The sequence below is a fragment of the Protomyctophum parallelum genome (genome assembly GCF_964188405.1).
Source record: "Protomyctophum parallelum genome assembly, chromosome: 21".
Lineage (NCBI taxonomy): Eukaryota > Metazoa > Chordata > Actinopteri > Myctophiformes > Myctophidae > Protomyctophum > Protomyctophum parallelum.
The window spans coordinates 17,186,074-17,203,724 of NC_139713.1; the positions used below are offsets into that span (position 1 = coordinate 17,186,074).

The following is a 17,651-nucleotide window of genomic DNA, read 5'->3' on the forward strand; positions in this document are numbered from 1 at the left end:
ACTAAGGCACTGGTGCGGTACTTCTGGTTTACCGGAATGGAGTTCAACTCCCTGCAGTGATCTGCTCAATTTGTTGTATTTTCATGGTTCATTTTTATTTCCTGCTCATTGTGTTGCCTTTTCATAGATAATAAAATAATTTACAGTACATGATACTGAGAGACTTGTGTCAGAGGGTGATTTGTACATTGCCTTATGTACACAGTTTAAATAGAGCTTTAAATATTATTTATTTATTTTGTTGTTTTGGCACTGTGCCGTACTGAACTGATTTGACACGTTCTGTTTTCATTAAATTAATATAATCTTCAAAGTGGTCTTCTGGGTTCCCTCGTTCACTGGGAGTCTTACACCATAGGGCTCCATGGATGCCATACGATGGTGTTTACTGTTTACATCAGGCAGGCATAAAGAAATGTACAGTAACCACATATATACATTCAATAAAGACTTGTAAGCATTAAGGACATAGAAGTGCAGTGTAGTAGATGTCGTTTGATTTAAAAAGGATAATGCTATACCACCAACCATTCAGACATAAATTAAAATGTTGACGTATAGCCACACGCATGGATCAGCCATGTAGCCATGCACAAACTACGCCTGCACTGACACACGGGTATAGTCAGCACACGTCCATGTTGAAGGTCAGTGGGGTGCACAGACATTTAGAGGGGCAGGTGCTCAAGTGGAAAAAGGGCACCTTGTGCAGCGCGTGTAACCGGCCGGTTGGCCTTAATAGTGTGAGATTTATAGATATTGGGGCATAAATAATATATTGGAAGCTTTTTATTAAGAATAGATCAAATCAAAAGGGCACATTGCTGTCCAGGGGGCAAAGGGCAGGTGCTCTAGATAGCACCACCTATAGTGTCTATCTGTGCACGCCACTGTTGAAGGTCCATTTTAGCCATAGAAGCCATGGAAGAAAATGCAAACGCAAAGAAGAATGATAGCGTTGGCGTTGGCGACGTTCCTCCAAAGAGGCTTCTCTGAGGTGTCCGTCAGTTTCCTCTGCAGCTCGGCTTGCTCCTCTTGGCTGAGGGCGGGCGTGTTCGACTGGCTCTCCAAACCACAGAAACACATCACCGCCTTCTTGCACATGCCTGGCTCTTCAGTGGGCTCTGTGAGGTGGGGGGACGGACGACAACACACAGCTTGAGTATACACTAGTTTGTGTGTGTGTGTGTGTGTGTGTGTGTGTGTGTGTGTGTGTGTGTGATCAGCTTTGAGAGATCAACTTTGACGATGGAGAGGGCCACTATATTGCCGCACTCACTCCAGACAGAGGGCATATTACTGTCACATAGCAAAAATATTGAACCAATGAAAAGTAGTAAAAAACGCTTGGGACAAAACCTCTTAACTCCATTGGACCCTCAAACTCATGTCTCCACACACACCCCTTCTCATGGAAGTAATTGACAATATATAAAGTCACAACACCAACTTTGATAAGGCAGTATTGCTTTGTTTTCAATATATAATCTTTTCTTCATTTCCTGAAAATATTTTTTCTTAACTAATTTTGGACATTTTGGAGTTATTCCCAACAGACAGCTGCAGAGCTATGTTCTGATTACCTTCTATCTCCATGGTATTAGACTGTTGGTTATCCAACCAATCCTCTTGCTCCAGGTCCACCCTCTCCTCCTTGTTGTTCCTCAGACTCCAACACAACCGATATAGCTGGTCAAATAACAACACATGTCAATGACAACAGGGCCTATGAGCATATATTAGCATAATTTAGTAACAATACAATTAGAAATTTGAATATATGTTTTGTTTTTTTGGTCTGGTAAATTGTAGCGGTAGCCTTTTAAAAAGTGACGGCAGACTGCTGGGTGAGCGCTGGCGCTTTGAGATGGGGGAGTCAGATCAACACATGGAATGAATTATGTACTGGCCATATATGGAGCATGTCTTGAGTGTACAGGGTTTAATGAGGTCAGATCAACATAATGGAATGTCAGGACCGGTCAGCTCCATATATGGAGATCTAAGGGTGGCAGCAGGGGCAGTGTCTTGAGTGTACAGGGTTTGATGAGGTCAGATCAACATATGGAATGTCAGAACAGGTCAGCTCCATATATGGAGATCTAAGGGTGGCAGCAGAGGCTGGGTCTTGAGTGTACAGGGTTTGATGAGGGCCCAGGTATAGGACCGGGCCTTCATCTTCGGGTCTGTTGAGAACTCAAGATTTCGCGGGCTGCCGGGCGCGGCTGCACTAATAACTTTGGGGCGGGCTAGAGTTTCAATGGACAGGTATCAGTTAAAAGGGACTGGAGCGGAACGGATGGATGGGGAAGGATCAACATTTGGAATGTATCTCCATATATGGAGATCTAAGGGTTTGAGGTCAGATGTAGAGTTGCTGGCCAATATTGATGACATCAGGTATCTCCATATATGGGCATTCCCATATATGGTCTTAATGTTCATGACATCAGGGAGATCACTGATGTTGTCACGTGATGTCACGAGGCATGACCATATATGGAGGCGTGGGGTGACGGGAAATTCACGTTTTCATAGTAAATGCGACCTGTGGTCGCAATAAGGAAGGCCAACCATCAAACACAGCTATTGCTAATAAAATGTATGAATGGGTGATTAATTGACAATAACTGACTGCACATTGCATTTGGCACAGCCATGGCTCTGGGCAAACCTAGCCAAGCTTCGTTGCTTCTAGACTAGCCTGCCATATGTTTTACTCTGCTGTAGTTAACAGTATATAAAACAGACTACAACATTGGCCTCATTGCCTCATTGGCCTCATTGCATGCCCCTTTAAAGATGGAGCGCCATGAGTTTTGTACTTTTTCTGTTTTGTACGTGTCTAATGGAGTTAACATTACTCTTATAGACCCCCAGATGTGATTAGAATATTGAAATGTGTTTTCCCTGTGTATTTTTGGTTTCTCCAAATATGTCATGGATGGGCTTGGTCATGAGCGAGATGCTGACAATGAGGATGTAGGCCTACATGTTTGTTGTCGATGGGCTTCACATGGTCATGAGCGATATGTTGACAATGAGGATGAGGGCTTACATGTTTGTCGTCGATGGGCGTGGTCATGAGCGAGATGCTGACGATGAGGATGCAGGAGATGACAAACAGGATGATGCTAAAGTAGAGGTAGTGGACGCCACAGATGATGGTGGGACATAGGCTGGGCTGGACACAGCTTCCTGTCCCATAGACAAACTCGGCAATCATCCTGGAGAGACCAATGAGCAGGCCTATCATTAGCCCATAAAATGCACCCTGTTGAAACGAAAGAGAAGAGTGAGGGAAAAAAGTAAATCCATATTAGTGCATATTAATTTGTAAAAAACATAGAAGAAGAAGGAGAAGAAGAAGAAGAAGAAGAAGAAGAAGAAGAAGAAGATCCATTTGACATCTTCTATCTATTTCCGATAACACTATTATTTGGGAGAAGACAATAAAAAAGCCATTAACCACAGACCTTTGGACAATGATCCACAAATGTCCCTATAATAAAATGCACACAAATACAGTAGGCTACATAAACTGTACTTGTTGCCATAGCACAACCTTGACTCCTTGAACCGATTAACCTCTGAGATAATGTCGGATCATTTTTTTATGACGTAAAGTTGACATTGCTCGTTGCTAGATAATTGGAATGATGACTCACAGACTCGTTAACACGCTTGCAGAAGATGGCAAGCATGAAGACAGCCGCGATGGGAGGGGTCAGGTAGCTGGTGATGGACTGGATGTAGTCAAAGAGCTGACCACTCTGAGCTGACTGCACCATGGGGATCCATGCTATGCTCACCCCAATTAGGACCAGTATAAACAGCCTAGACACACGCACACGTGCGCGCGCACACACACACACACACACACACACACACACACACACACACACACACACACACACACACACACACACACACACACACACAGATGTTGCCCCAACAGAGATGTTTAGGTGCAAAACCTGAATGTCAAGACTAATAAACAATATAGTCTTTGTAAAAAGCAATCATAATTGTATAAGAGACCTTGAACAATGAAAGCTTCTGGTCTCTTTTTGAAAAATAGGTGCACATCTGTCTGTTTCTAAAAAGGTTATTTTTCACTGTTGTCAATGTCCTCTTAAGTGCGGCATTCAAAGGCATGGCCTGCACAAAACGATGGCACAAGCATTTCTGTCTGCACCTGTACAAGTTGATTACACACGCAGTCCTATATCAGTATGCAGTTATACCACACAAGTCTTTATTTAACTTTTAAAGCGATATAGTTACTGTGCATAAAGCAGTCTTTCACAAGTTGAGTTCTTAAATTAGCCGTTAATTATGCCCCCCGTCTAAAATTGGCCAGAGATGAAACTTGCTTGCAAACCACCCAGCCCGCGAGACATGCAGCCGCCTGGGGCGTCAGGTCCTTAGGGGCAGCGCTGTGTAGCCCTACAAAAAATATATATATTTTCGAAATAATGAAATAAAATAAAAATGTGTGAAATAATTGAGAACGATGCAACTTGGGAACCTAATAATACCCGTTGTCAACTTGTCATAGCACCCGTTTTAACTATCTGTCTGTGTCCCACATGGAGATCTCTGTGTCTGCCTGTGTCTGAAAAGTGCTGCAAACTGACTGTGAAAAGTGGAGTGGTTAAGTAATCAATTTGCAAGTGTGGGGTTGCCATGGCAATCAATTGGTTGAGGCAGAGGCTGGAAATTGCACAGGTGAGGGGACTTTGGCTCATTAGGCCCACTGGCAGATCCCTTTTGGAACGGAGGAACAACGACATGCGTTGTTTATATTCTGCAAGCATGGATCCCTCGTCTGGATCGACCAAAAAAGGTTAAAGAAAAACACTGTCTGGAATACACTGGTGGATTAATTAACACCTGGCAGCTGGCTGTCCTGGCACACTGTTTGTTTAAGTTTAATTTGATTAAATCCTCCATAAGGACACACTCTTTCCATTCATCTACAGTGGTTTTCAACGAGGCCGAGTGGTCCGTCCGTGCGCAAACACGCGCGCATCCCCCGCACATGTGCACGCAGGAGCACATGGGGGGGGGGGGGGGGTCTAGCCTCTAGCCTCGGAAATTTGAACAGCAAGCATGCAGTAAAAGTGTTAGTTCTACAACATGTCTGTTCATACAGAGTTTATACAGACATATACGATTGGGCTGTTCTATACCTTCCTGCAATCATGAGTTCTTTCTCGGAGGCTGAGCTGCGGATTTTGGTATAGATGTCCATAGTGAAGAGAGTACTGGCACTGTTGAAGATGGAGGTCAGAGAACTCATGAGAGAGGCCAGCATCACAGACAGCATGAGCCCCCGTAGTCCTGGAGCACAAAGACGTGCAAATTAGACATGAAATAATGAACTATAAATGACTCTAAAAGCTTCTGAGCTGAAACCTGCACTTCTTATAGGGGATGTTTTCCCCCCACCAAAAAGGTTCAAGCTCTGTATTCTATAGTAATCATTGCATGTTTGTTACATAATACATAATACAGGTAAGGAAGGTACATACATACATAATCTGGTCATGATACACATTTCTTTCCGTTCCTATTTTATCACTTCTTGTATTATTATGTATTATTCTTGTATCCTGTATGAGCTCTCCCTCCTGATTGGATAACATTTGCATCTCGATCTGAAAAACAATGTTGTGTTTCCGAAGAGGCAGCGAGACCCCTGTTCATGAAAAAGCTATGTCGCGGAAACTATACAAGCACGCTATGGAATCAAGACGTGATGTTCATTGCCTTATTTTCCGGGGGGAAAACATTTTCTTTTCATCGTTCTGGACATATTTGCCTATAATAAAACATCTGCATTTAATTAGCCACCTACCATTGGGCATGAGGTCCACCACCAATTTAGGATAAGCAATGTTGGTGCAGCCCACCTTTGTTCCGCAGTATTCCTCACACTTTAGAGGATCCACACATGCCACTATATCTGCAACACAGTGACACAAATCACGTCAGAGACTTTGTACTGTTTCTCAAAGCAAATTAACTTTGTATAGTTACCCTACTTCTATACTTCACTGTCAACCAGGGCTGGACTGAGACACAAATACGTCCCAGACATTTACGCAGAATTTGGCCCAGACTGGCCCACCACAACCAGTGCGCATATACTCTACTGACTTTTCGGGGTCGAGGCCCATACAAATACTTGAAATTTGGCCCAGACCGGCCCACCAAAGGGTCGGCCCACCGGGCATATGCTTGGTCCACCCCTGCTGCCAACAACACACTCACCAGTATACAGGATTCGGCTGATCATGCCAGGAAATACCATGAGGAACATGGGCAGAAGCTTCAGGTAGCCACACAGGATGCAGCCACCCTTCACATGCGATAGATTCTTAGCTGAGAGACAGCGCTGGACAATCACCTGCAGGACAGGACATTACATGAGCTTTTGGGAGAAGTACAGTCGTTTCACGTCAAAGACCCCAAATTGACACATAATTGGCTGTGAACAATGACCAGTTGACCTTTGCTGCGGACCCCCTGAAAGCACCATCCCAGTGATCCCTGAGGGTCCCCGGACCCCACTTTGAGAACCAGGCCATCAAACACTCAAGAGGTTCTCTAGTTCAGGGGTTCCCAAACGTTTTCATGTCAAGGACCCTTGATACTCATTAGCCCGCGGACCTCCTGGAACTCCCTCAGGGACCCCTAGGGGTCCCCGGACCCCACTTTGGGAACCACTTTGGGAACCACTGCTCTAGTTGCAGGGATGGAAACATAGTTCCACTCAGAGATAAGGGGGAATTTCTGTCATCATAAGATCAGGCTGTACTCAAAACAATAAATACCAGGAATGCGTGCCATGGCGCCTTGACTCTGTAATATTCTGATCGTAAGAACGTACAGTATCATAAGACCCAAAGCTCTTTCACATGCGTTGTGAGCTTGTAGATCGTCTATTTTCAGCAAAGCCATTTAGTGTAGATTGAAAACAAGATATAACCTATATTTAAAAAAAAACATTGAGACTCTTTTACAAGGGAATCCACCGTTCAACTAAGTATGAATATCAGCTCACAGTGGGTCTGAGATTATTGTCTTTGTCTTGTTCTGCTTCCATTCCATTTCACATGTGTCTTGCTGTTAATCTTATCTATGTCTCTGTGGACACATTTATGTCTAACTAAAAGCATGCCTAGATCTCCCCTTAGAGTGCAGCTATACCCTTACTTTAAGCAAGGTTATAGCTTAGTACTGTCTACCAAGAAAGGGCCTGATGAAGGTGTACTGTACATTTGTAAATGGTGCATTTATATAGCGCTTTTGTCCAAAGTGCTTTACAGTGGGCATTACCCATTCACACACATATTCACACACCTATGTGTACCTATATTCACGCACCTATGTGTGAATATAGGTACGTTTATTATTGGCGCTTGCCAAGACTAATGATTAATGTAGTTTACGTTTTTTGGTGGGGAAAGTATTAAGTACAATTTTGAGGCAGACAGAGTATTCCCACATATCTCAGTATTGATGCTTATATTATTATAGCCTACTTACAGTAACAGGTGTTAGGGTTTTCCTACCTGATCCGTGCACCAGTACCAGGTGGCCTGAATGGTGAGTCCAAACACTAGGCCTGGCCACGGCAGGTCGCCCGTTATCGCGTTCCTGAAGATGTGGAAGGAATCTGCCCGAGGCTCGTAGCATTCCTTATTAATGCTGGCACTGACATTACTAGGTATAGATGCCATGTATTTCTCCACAAAGGTGTCGTAGCTTCCCACCTCAGTAAAGGCTAAAGGGAGAGAAGCAGGGTTAGAGAAAATCAGTAGTTCTCAAACGTTTTCATGTCAAGGACCCCCAGAGACTTATTAGGCCGCGGACCCCCATTTGAAAAGATATGCCGCCAAGGACCCCCATAAGAGAAGAGTTTTACGGCCCCAGCAGTGATTCTCAAGCATTTTTATTTCAAGGACCCCCGACTTGACATGCATTAGGCTACGGACCCCCATTTAATGGCATTTCTATCTCTGGGACCCCAATTTATATTGTAAAATCACAGTCACAGACCCATAAGGGTCATAACATTTGGTTCCAAAGTATCATTTAGCTGCATGGGGACCCCCTGGAACTCCCTCAAGGGCCCCCTGGGGGTCCCCGGACGCCACTTTGAGAACCACTGGAGTTAATAACCGTGAGGCTTTGTGTTCATAATCAGCAATGGAGGAGGATGTTTGTTGCAGGCATAAAAAGAGCAATAAAACATGCATTGATAGAGGATGTTTTTACCGAAGCCCATGAGGATGAATGATCCAACCACCATGATGACGGTCTGTAGGGTGTCTGTGTAAATCACTGCAGCCAGTCCACCTGAGGCGCAATTATCCATATTATAACATATAAAGTATGAACACATGCACACTTCAAGTTAACATATTCTGGTTTTGTAGTTGTAGTTTTTGAGGCCTGCTTGTACTTATCATAGTACATGGGTAATTAACCACAATGCAAACCAGATTAACAAGCCCGGAGGAGTGTGTGTGTGCATGTTTAAGTGTGTGTTTAAGTGCGTGCGTGCGTGCGTAAGTGTGCGTAAGTGCGCAAAAGTGTGTGTGTGTTGTGTCGGGTCTTAGATAACTTTAAATATCAACATATGATATGACCTTATATGAGAGGAAGACTTTACCCTTCTTTGGCATGGTATAGGACTGAGATTGGTGTGTACATACACTAGTATACACTATGTTTTGTTCATTGAGGGGTCACAGTATGCTCTGACAGTGGATGTGGATATAGAACGTAGATCTATATACCTGTAACCGTGTACAGAGCAGTGATCGCCAGCAGAGCGATCACAGCAACGTAGATGTTGAGCCCCAGAGCCTGGTTAATAAAAATGGCGCCAGAGAACATATCTGCCTGTTAAGGAAGAGAGAGAGAGAGAGAGAGAGAGAGAGAGAGAGAGAGGGAGAAAAACATGATCATCTTTGAGCTTCCCAAGGCTGAGATAAACAAAGGACTTGCTTATAGCTAATTTGGTCGTACGATGGTGTCACAATTAACTCACAACAAGGTGAAAATAGAGGCAACACATTTTGTAGATATATTATTTCCGGTTCGCAACACCATCGTACAATGGAGATTAAATTAGGCATAAGCGGAACACCACGAGTGGTGAGTTGAGGTGTCTGTTTGTAAAGTGACTTACTGAGATCTTGGTAAAAACATACAGGAAAAGGGAGAGCACAGAAAGATAAATTCTAATGCGTTGTCCTCCGAACCTTTTCTTCAAATACTCAGGCATAGTCACCACCTAAACAAACCCAAACATAATGAGCATACAGTCAGTGCATTAACAAAATTACAAAACTATTAATCTGAGATTTGTGTTTTTTTGTGTTTGGATGGGGAAAATAAAATATGCGTGTGATCTTTACCCCAGCTTTAATATAGATGGGCACGAAGAGCCATCCCAGAATCACCACCACGATAAGGGCCTGAAATGCACAAGGAAATGAATAATGGACATAGAATGCTCAGTCAGCTCAGCTCCCTCTGACAGAGATAAAACTGTATGACAATGTCAGAGGTCGACATTTTTTGTAATGTCAGTCACCACGACTATACTCACATTCCATTCAAATCCACCAATAGCTATTCCCCCAGCAGCTGCAGTACCAGCAATCCCTACAAAGTGTCCACTGCCAATGTTACTGGCAAAGAGGGATGCTCCTATCTGTGGAGAGAGACATAATGGTGTTTGTCCTAATGTATAGTATGAAAGATAATGATATATTGCTTTTACACTGCATTTACTGTAAGCCACAAGACTAACAAGAATCATGCATATGATTTCATATGATGGTACAGTATATAGGCCTGTGCTGAGCATCTGAGCCTGCAGGTGCAATCAAAGGTTACGGTTTTATCACTGCGCTCAATAAGGAACACTCAATGATTTACAGCTCTAATTAGGTCACTTCCAATTCACAAGAAACAATGACATTCTTAACTAGAAATGATTTATCAATCACGCTTCTAAGCATCGGAGACATGTATGCCAGCATGCTGGAGCCTGGAAGTGAAATATTACTCTTATCTAATATTATTGAAGACATGTTCTTGTGGAGAATTAAATACTCACTGGCCACCACACCATGCTCCGCCCCGCAAGGAAGAAGCCACCCACAGTGGATCGGTTGGTGCGGACCATTGCCTGCAATGGGTCAATTTCATGTTCACGTATTGTACATTTACATTTCTTATCATATGCATTTTACCAGACACATCATCCATGGTGAGCTAAAACTCACCATGGGGGGGGGGGGGGGGATTGTAACATTCATTTTGGTATGACTGTTAGACTGTATGTACAACATACAGGTCCTCAACCTTTTCTGGATGAGAGCCCATCTTAAAATCTCAAAAGCATTCACGGCCCATCCACCTGACCACTTAACAGCCAAAATGGTTGCGTTAAGTGGTCAGGTGGGTGGCGCCGTATGTATTTGTAGTTTATTTTTATTTGATTTTATTTATCAATCCGTCGATTGTGTTCCTGCTTGGATGAATGGAACTAACGTATTAATTCGACAACAATAGTTAACGGTCACTATGAAAACTCATTTTTCAAGATTTTTAAAGAAGTAATACTGCATTATGTCAGGATCATGGTCAGTATTAGCCTTAGACTAGGACTGTCTCTCGTAGATGTATTTTATTGATTTTGACATTTTCATATCTACGAGAGTCTTCCCTCTGTGGTCACACTGGTCCTTGCAGAGCCCATGCAGAGCCCATGTGGATCCGAACATGTACAAATGCAAAATATAAGTTGCTTACCCTCTTGCCCCAAATGTTAAAGAGGCCTGCGGGGTGCTTGTGCAATGTATTAGTCCGTAGTTTTCAATAAAGACGTTTTTTTAATCCTGTCAGTGGCAACACCTCTTTCTCCCCTTATTTACTTCCTGTTTACATTGAGCGTAATTCAGGCATTCACCGGATGCGCTCCCTCACTACCGCCATTGGGAACTTCCGACAGCATCGGCCACATATGGGATTAAAACACTTCTTTATTGAAAAATATGGAAGTAATACATTTGGGGCAAGCGGGTAAGCACCTTATACTTTGCATTTGTACATGTGACCACAGAAGAAAGAGCAATAAGAGTCTCGTAGATATGAAAATTTCAAAATCGATTAATTACATCTATGAGAGTATCTAAGGCTATAGGTCAGTATCGTGTCAGTATCATGGTCAGTATCATGGGTAGTATCATGTCAGTATCAAGTATCCTGCCAGTATCATGTCAGTATTATGGCAGTATCATGGGTAGTATCATGTCAGTATCATGGTCAGTATTATGTCAGTATCATGGGTAGTATCCTGCCAGTATCATGTCAGTATTATGTCAGTATCATGGGTAGTATCATGGTCAGTATTATGTCAGTATCATGGGTAGTATCCTGTCAGTATCATGTCAGTACAATGTCAGTGTCATAGTCGGTATCGTTAGTTCAATTGAAAATGTTATACAGTATAGCTTTTAATTTCCCAAATAAGCAAAAGAAAGTGTGGGGTGCCAGGGTCAAGACGATAAGATGAGGGCTCTCTAGACTGAAATACATTAGCAGCCTGATGTAGCAAAATATAATTAAAAGGAGTGAATCTGCGCTAAAGTCTTGCATGTTTAACTTTTGGAAGAAAAAATATATTATTTTCATCCTCAAATGAACAGAAAACCTAAATATAAAGCTTGTAATAGGTATAGCTACAGTATGACTTTCTTGTTAAACTGATGCCATTGCCAATAAATACTGACAATGCATGACTTAAAAATAGATTCACTTTTATCACTTTTTACTGCATAATGTTGTAGTATACTGTGTATGTAAATGTGAAACTATGGGGTAGGGGTTAACGATTGACAGGAAAGGTTTGTAAGAATGTACATGCAGACTGGTGAACGGAGGCACTGAACAACTCACCCATACTCCAACAGCAAGGACAACCACAAAATAAATCACAATAACGGATATATCCGCTGCATTGTTGAGGGCTACTGTTGTTTCTTTGGTGCTCTTTACAGAGGAGAATTGATAGTAATCGTAAGCCATTTTGGAGAGGGTGACCAGAGGATATCCTGAGTGTTGCTGAAGTCCCTTATTGCCTCACTGAATGGATCACCTGAATAAACAGTTGTGTTCTTCATGTACCACTGTCCCAATAAGCAGGTGGAGGTGTGTGTGTGTGTGTGTGTGTGTGTGTGTGTGTGTGTGTGTGTGTGTGTGTGTGTGTGTGTGTGTGTGTGTGTGTGTGTGTGTGTGTGTGTGTGTGTGTGTGTGTGTGTGTGTGTGTGTGTGTGTGTGTGTGATACGAGGGCGGGGTTGAGGGGAGTGTGAGTGCAGAAAGAGAGTGAAAAGGAGAGAGCAAAGGTGATTGCCTGGCTTGCATGCAATAAAGACTTAAAGGACAACTTTGGGTTTTTTTTCAACCAAGGTTCATGTTTTAGGTTGTTATTAGAGAAAGTAAAATTGTTGGATTGTTATATATTTTTCCATTTGCATGCTTTCTTTCGTTTTTGCCGATTTTAGCTCTCTTTGACAGGGGGGCGGGGGCATTCGAACATGGGGCTGATGTATTATTTACAAAATGTTTTACAACATTTTATGGTGATTTATTATTTTATTATTTACTATAGTCCTACTAGACCCCAGGAAATTATATCTGGCCACAAAAGATCACAGGATCTACTGAATGTGAAGGGGGAGGTGACAAACAGAGGTGCAGTGGCCAGATGTAGTTTCCTGGGGTCTAGTAGGACAATAGTAAATAACAATAATATTGTCGAATGTCGAATGTCACCGCCCCGTCAAAAATTGCTAAAATCCCTCAAACGAAAGATGCAAAAGAAAGAAATTTTTATTTCACTCATCTTTTACTTTCTCTAACATGAACCTTGGTTGAAAAACAAAAAACAACGTTGTGCTTTAAGGATCCATTTCTGATAGCCCCACTATGCCGGAATGTGTTAATGAGCACGTCACTGCCTTTGGTTCCCTGTCTGACTTTTAAAAATGTGTCAGTATATGTGTCCGAGTCTTCAGACATGGCTGCAGATTCCACCTTTGATGGTCACCCTTTTATTTTACTCCCTTCTCTGTAGATGAAGTTCACAGCTTTCTTTATCTACTGGCCAAGTGGCCATGCAGTACAAATCCTGCAGGTCTAGATAACCTCTGGAACAATACTTTATAAACCACATTAACCCTGGCATCCCTATTTTGCACGTGCCCAAAATGTTTCTAAAATTCTTCCAAAATAGCAGATGTACACACTGCATGGTTAAAGGTATATTCAGTGATTTCACTAAAAAAAAACGTAGGTTTCGTTTTTGGCTGGGACCTAAGCTTTTCATCCAATCAGGATAGAGAGCCAAAAACGAAACCTACGGTTTTTTGACCCCCAGGGGTTAACTGGGGACAGGGAGGAACTCCTTATATGGTCAGCACACTCTATAGTAGAGAGGATTATCACAACAAAACAAAAAAATAAGTGATATTTGAATTAAGTGAAATCACTGAATATACCTTTAAAACATGTCGCTGGTTTTATTGCTGTGCGCCTGCGCCTTTCAAAATGCAATCCTCACAATTGGAAATATGCCCATGCAAAGCGACCCTATAGTATAGTATATACCCTATAGTATACATCATTCAACAATCAGAAGCCTACTTCTAAATTGCTTGCTTGTCTTGTCGAAGGTCCTCCCTTGGTAAATGATCAACTGAATTGGAGTTCCAGAGAACACCCTTTCACTATCAACTGGCAACGGGATGCAACACGTACAGGTTGTGAATGACGTAATTTAGTCATTGATAAACAAATAACCCTGATTGATAATAATGAAGCGTTGATATGAAGAACCATAAGTCCATAATAATTATCCGTAATTAAACAATTATGGATAAGGTGTCAGGACAGTTGGGAGTTTGGGACTTCTTGGGGAGGAGTCAGAATAAATTGTGGACTTAAATGGTTCTTCGTCTCAGCTCTGGTGTTTTCCAATGTCAGGAAGACAGTATATCGTCTCTTCCTGACACTGTAACTTTGCATGCATGGCAGTCAGATTGAATTAATGTCATGTGTAACAGAGTAAAAGTGTGATTTGTTTATTAAATAAAAACCTAGAGTAGTGTTGTCAAGTAAGAAACTGCTTGAGGTTATACTGTACATTCCTCCCGTTATTGGACTATGGTGACCTGCATGCCTCTGCCAAATGCTTGCTTGTAGAGTAGCCTATACCACAGTGCTCTGAGGTTCATCACAGGTTGAAAAGCACTCACCACTTATGGCCTTGCTACATTTTTGGTCAGGGCTGACTTAATATTTATCTCAATGCCATTTATCTAGATCTAAAGGTATAATAATAAAGAATAAAACAAACAAATTGTCTTTGGTTTGGCTTGGTTTTTTGATTAATTTATCTCAATGCCATTTATCTAGATCTAAAGGTATAATAATAATGAATAAAACAAACAAATTGTCTTTGGTTTGGCTTGGTTTTTTGATTAATTTATCCGCCCAAAAAGGTAACAATTATTAAAAGACAGAAATAAGTGCTGGTGAGAAAGGACATCTTTATAGGGCTTGTACAAGGTTCTCAACTAAAATAATAAACAATTAGTAAGTCTGTTTAAAGTTACTGAGTGAACATGAGGAGTTGGCAATAAGTATGCGGTTGACAATGTTAATGTGGTTGTGCTAATCTTTTCTTTCAAGTATCTTGAATGTGTTCAAAGCTATTTCTGTAAATGATCAACCATCATAAGGAAATATATACCGGGAATATGGAAATGGGTATTCTTCAGAAATAATAACATAACAACATAGAACACAATCAACCACTATAATTGTGTTGTTAGAAACGAGGATTCATTATTTCTCCAATATCTAAAATGTCTGCCAAATGTTTTTCCTGACTCCTGACACCGAATGTGAGAAGCCCATCAACTCCAAACACAAAAGACAATGCAATGCTATCTGTACTTTATAGCATTGCACCAACGAAAATGGTAAGGGTCAAAGCCAGTACTGAACATTGGATGACGGGAGAAAACTCTGAAAATTGCAGGAAACAACTAAATATAGTAAATAACCTGGTCAGTGGTCACAAAAGAACTTCATAAATGAGAACATTGAAGCAAACAAAAAACACCCAGGAAGACTCTGGGAGGAGGTAATAGACCAATTAGGCTGTCAGTGTAGCAACAAAATGCAGAGCAAATCTACAAGTTTCAGCGTTATTTCAGCTGACAAACTCTAACCTTTTCCACCACCAGTGCCACCCTGTTAGTCAGCAAAACTACGGCTCTGACCACATCCAAACTCACTATGAGTGACTAGGTGCATGCTCAAAACGATGCTTTCTCATTCAAACCTGCTAAAACTGAAGATATGCTAAAAATCTCATCGCCTTTCAGCCAAACAAGGCCACCGGTCATGACAACATCCCCATCAGATTCGTCAGAGACTTGGCTGTCTCTATTATCCCATAGTAACCCACATTACAAATGTATCCATCAGTCAGTGTCACGTCCCACAAGACTTCAAATTGGTAGCATTCTATAAAAAAGGAAGCAAATTAGAACATGGCAACTACCGCCCTAGTCCTTTATTCCATCTCAAATGTTATAGAGATCAAGAACAAATCAACAGCTACCTCGCAGAGCGAGGCTTCAGAATCTGGCTTCAGAAAATCCCCCTCCACTGACACATGCCTACTGTATTTGAACGACAAACTGAAGGCGATCGGTTTTGATAGCTCATCAATAAACTGAATGAAATCCAGGGGAAGAAAACAAGTGGTTGACATCAATGGAACCATGTCCTTGTCCCTCCCAGTGAACTGTGGGGTTCCCCAAGAAAGCATACAGTATACTTGGACCATTACTGTTTCTGTGGATTCTGTGTGTTTCGGTGGATTGTGCAGTCCGGGTAGGGAATGAGGCATTACCCCAATTTAAGTATATTGGGGTCTTGAGTGAGGGGAGGACGGAGAATCAGCGGTATTGCAGTCGCTGTACCGCACTGTTGTGACGAAAACAGAGCTGAGCCAGAAGGCAACGGTTAAGCTCTCTGTCTACCAAGCAATCTTCGTTCCTACTCTCATCTATGGTCATGAAGTGTGGGTCATGACCGAAAGAATAAGGTCTCGAATATAAGCTATACAAAGGCCTGACTGTGAACTAGGTTCAGTGTGCTCGTTAGTGTGGGTCATTGGGTGCATGCATGCACCTGAGTGTAATCAATGACAGAACCAGCAGTACAGGTAGTTAGTGAATTAAACTTGTCTCTGTTTCTCCTCTTGCCTCAGTCAGAAGAGAAGTGTGTTTGGTCCAGTTCACATCAAGTTATTGTTGCTCTAACAGTGCTCAAGTCTATCTTCAGTGTGTGCGTTCATGCAAAATGAAAGTCCTGTGTTTTCATTCAAATGCAGTTTATTTGAGTGTGGAATGTGCTCTTTGATGTCGTGTTTGGTAACGCTGTTTGAGTGTTTGTGCACGTCGGCAATGGTGTTTGTTTGATTGACAGTGATGGTGGAAAGCGTTTCCTATTTACCTTTTCTCTGTAACTAGGAATGGAGGTTAATTTAGGTTAGGTTTATAATAATTCATGTTGTGCGCATACTGCTTGTTGATAAGCATCGTCATAGTGATATGTTTTATTTCATTATGAATGTGTAGCATATACACAGTAATTCATGATGGCCAGTATGCAAGCATAACACCTTTGTCATATTGATGTTATTGTTTACTGTAATTATTTTATGTCTGTATCATTGCAGACACCACCCATATAAGGAAGTGTTGTGTTGTACTGTACTGTGCTCATCCAAGCCTAGTAAACCCCTTAAATGAGATAAGTTGTCTGTCCTGTGTTCTAACCAACACCCCTGGGTGAAGTGTGCCAGTATAGACCAGTCCATTATACAGTCCTTTGCTTTAACCCTCACGAACACAAGCGGTCAAAATTAGTTTTCTTCGACGGGTGGCTGGCATCTCCCTTAGAGATAGGGTGAGAAGTTCAGTCACATGAGAGAGAGAGAGAGAGAGTAGTGTCGCTGCTTCTTCGCCTGGAAAGGAGCCAGCAAATAGGTGGTTTGTGCATCTGGTTAGGATGCCTCTCGGGTGTCTCCCTAGGGAGGTCCTTGAGGCATGTCCCACTGGGAGGAGACCCCGTGGCGCAGTTGGAGGAAACGCATCGACTCACTGGCCTTGGAACGTCTCGGGATCCCCTAGGAGGAAATCACTAATGTTGCTCTGGAGAGGGAAGTCTGGAGCTCTCTAGCGGAGCTGTTGCCCCCGTGACTCTACTACGGATAAGCGGTTGAAGATGGATGGATGGATTACTGTTTCTTCTTTACATTAACGACATGAAGGCTTAAGGCACACACACACACACACACACACACACACACACACACACACACACACACACACACACACACACACACACACACACACACACACACACACACACACACACACACACACACACACACACACTTTCTTTCCCTTAAACTTTGGAGTGTTAATCATTACTCTGAAGAAATGTGCACATGAATCAAGGGAATACTGTACTTCCCCAT

The 17,651-nt window shown here is 42.2% G+C and overlaps 1 protein-coding gene across 1 annotated transcript; it reads right to left on the bottom strand.

Moving 5' to 3' along the window:
* Positions 1-906: 906 nt before the first annotated feature.
* On the bottom strand, positions 907-12,069 carry slc5a1 (solute carrier family 5 member 1; the record flags this gene model as incomplete). The annotated part of the gene is made up of 15 exons (XM_083794224.1): positions 11,989-12,069; positions 10,145-10,216; positions 9,632-9,736; positions 9,438-9,497; positions 9,209-9,313; positions 8,814-8,919; positions 8,290-8,370; positions 7,584-7,795; positions 6,280-6,415; positions 5,864-5,971; positions 5,196-5,346; positions 3,669-3,837; positions 3,059-3,274; positions 1,584-1,689; positions 907-1,124 (listed from the first exon to the last, which is right to left on the bottom strand). Exons 2-15 carry the CDS (start codon positions 10,211-10,213, stop codon positions 907-909), a joined length of 1,842 nt encoding a protein of 613 aa, XP_083650350.1. The 5' UTR covers positions 10,214-10,216; positions 11,989-12,069.
* Positions 12,070-17,651: the final 5,582 nt, after the last annotated feature.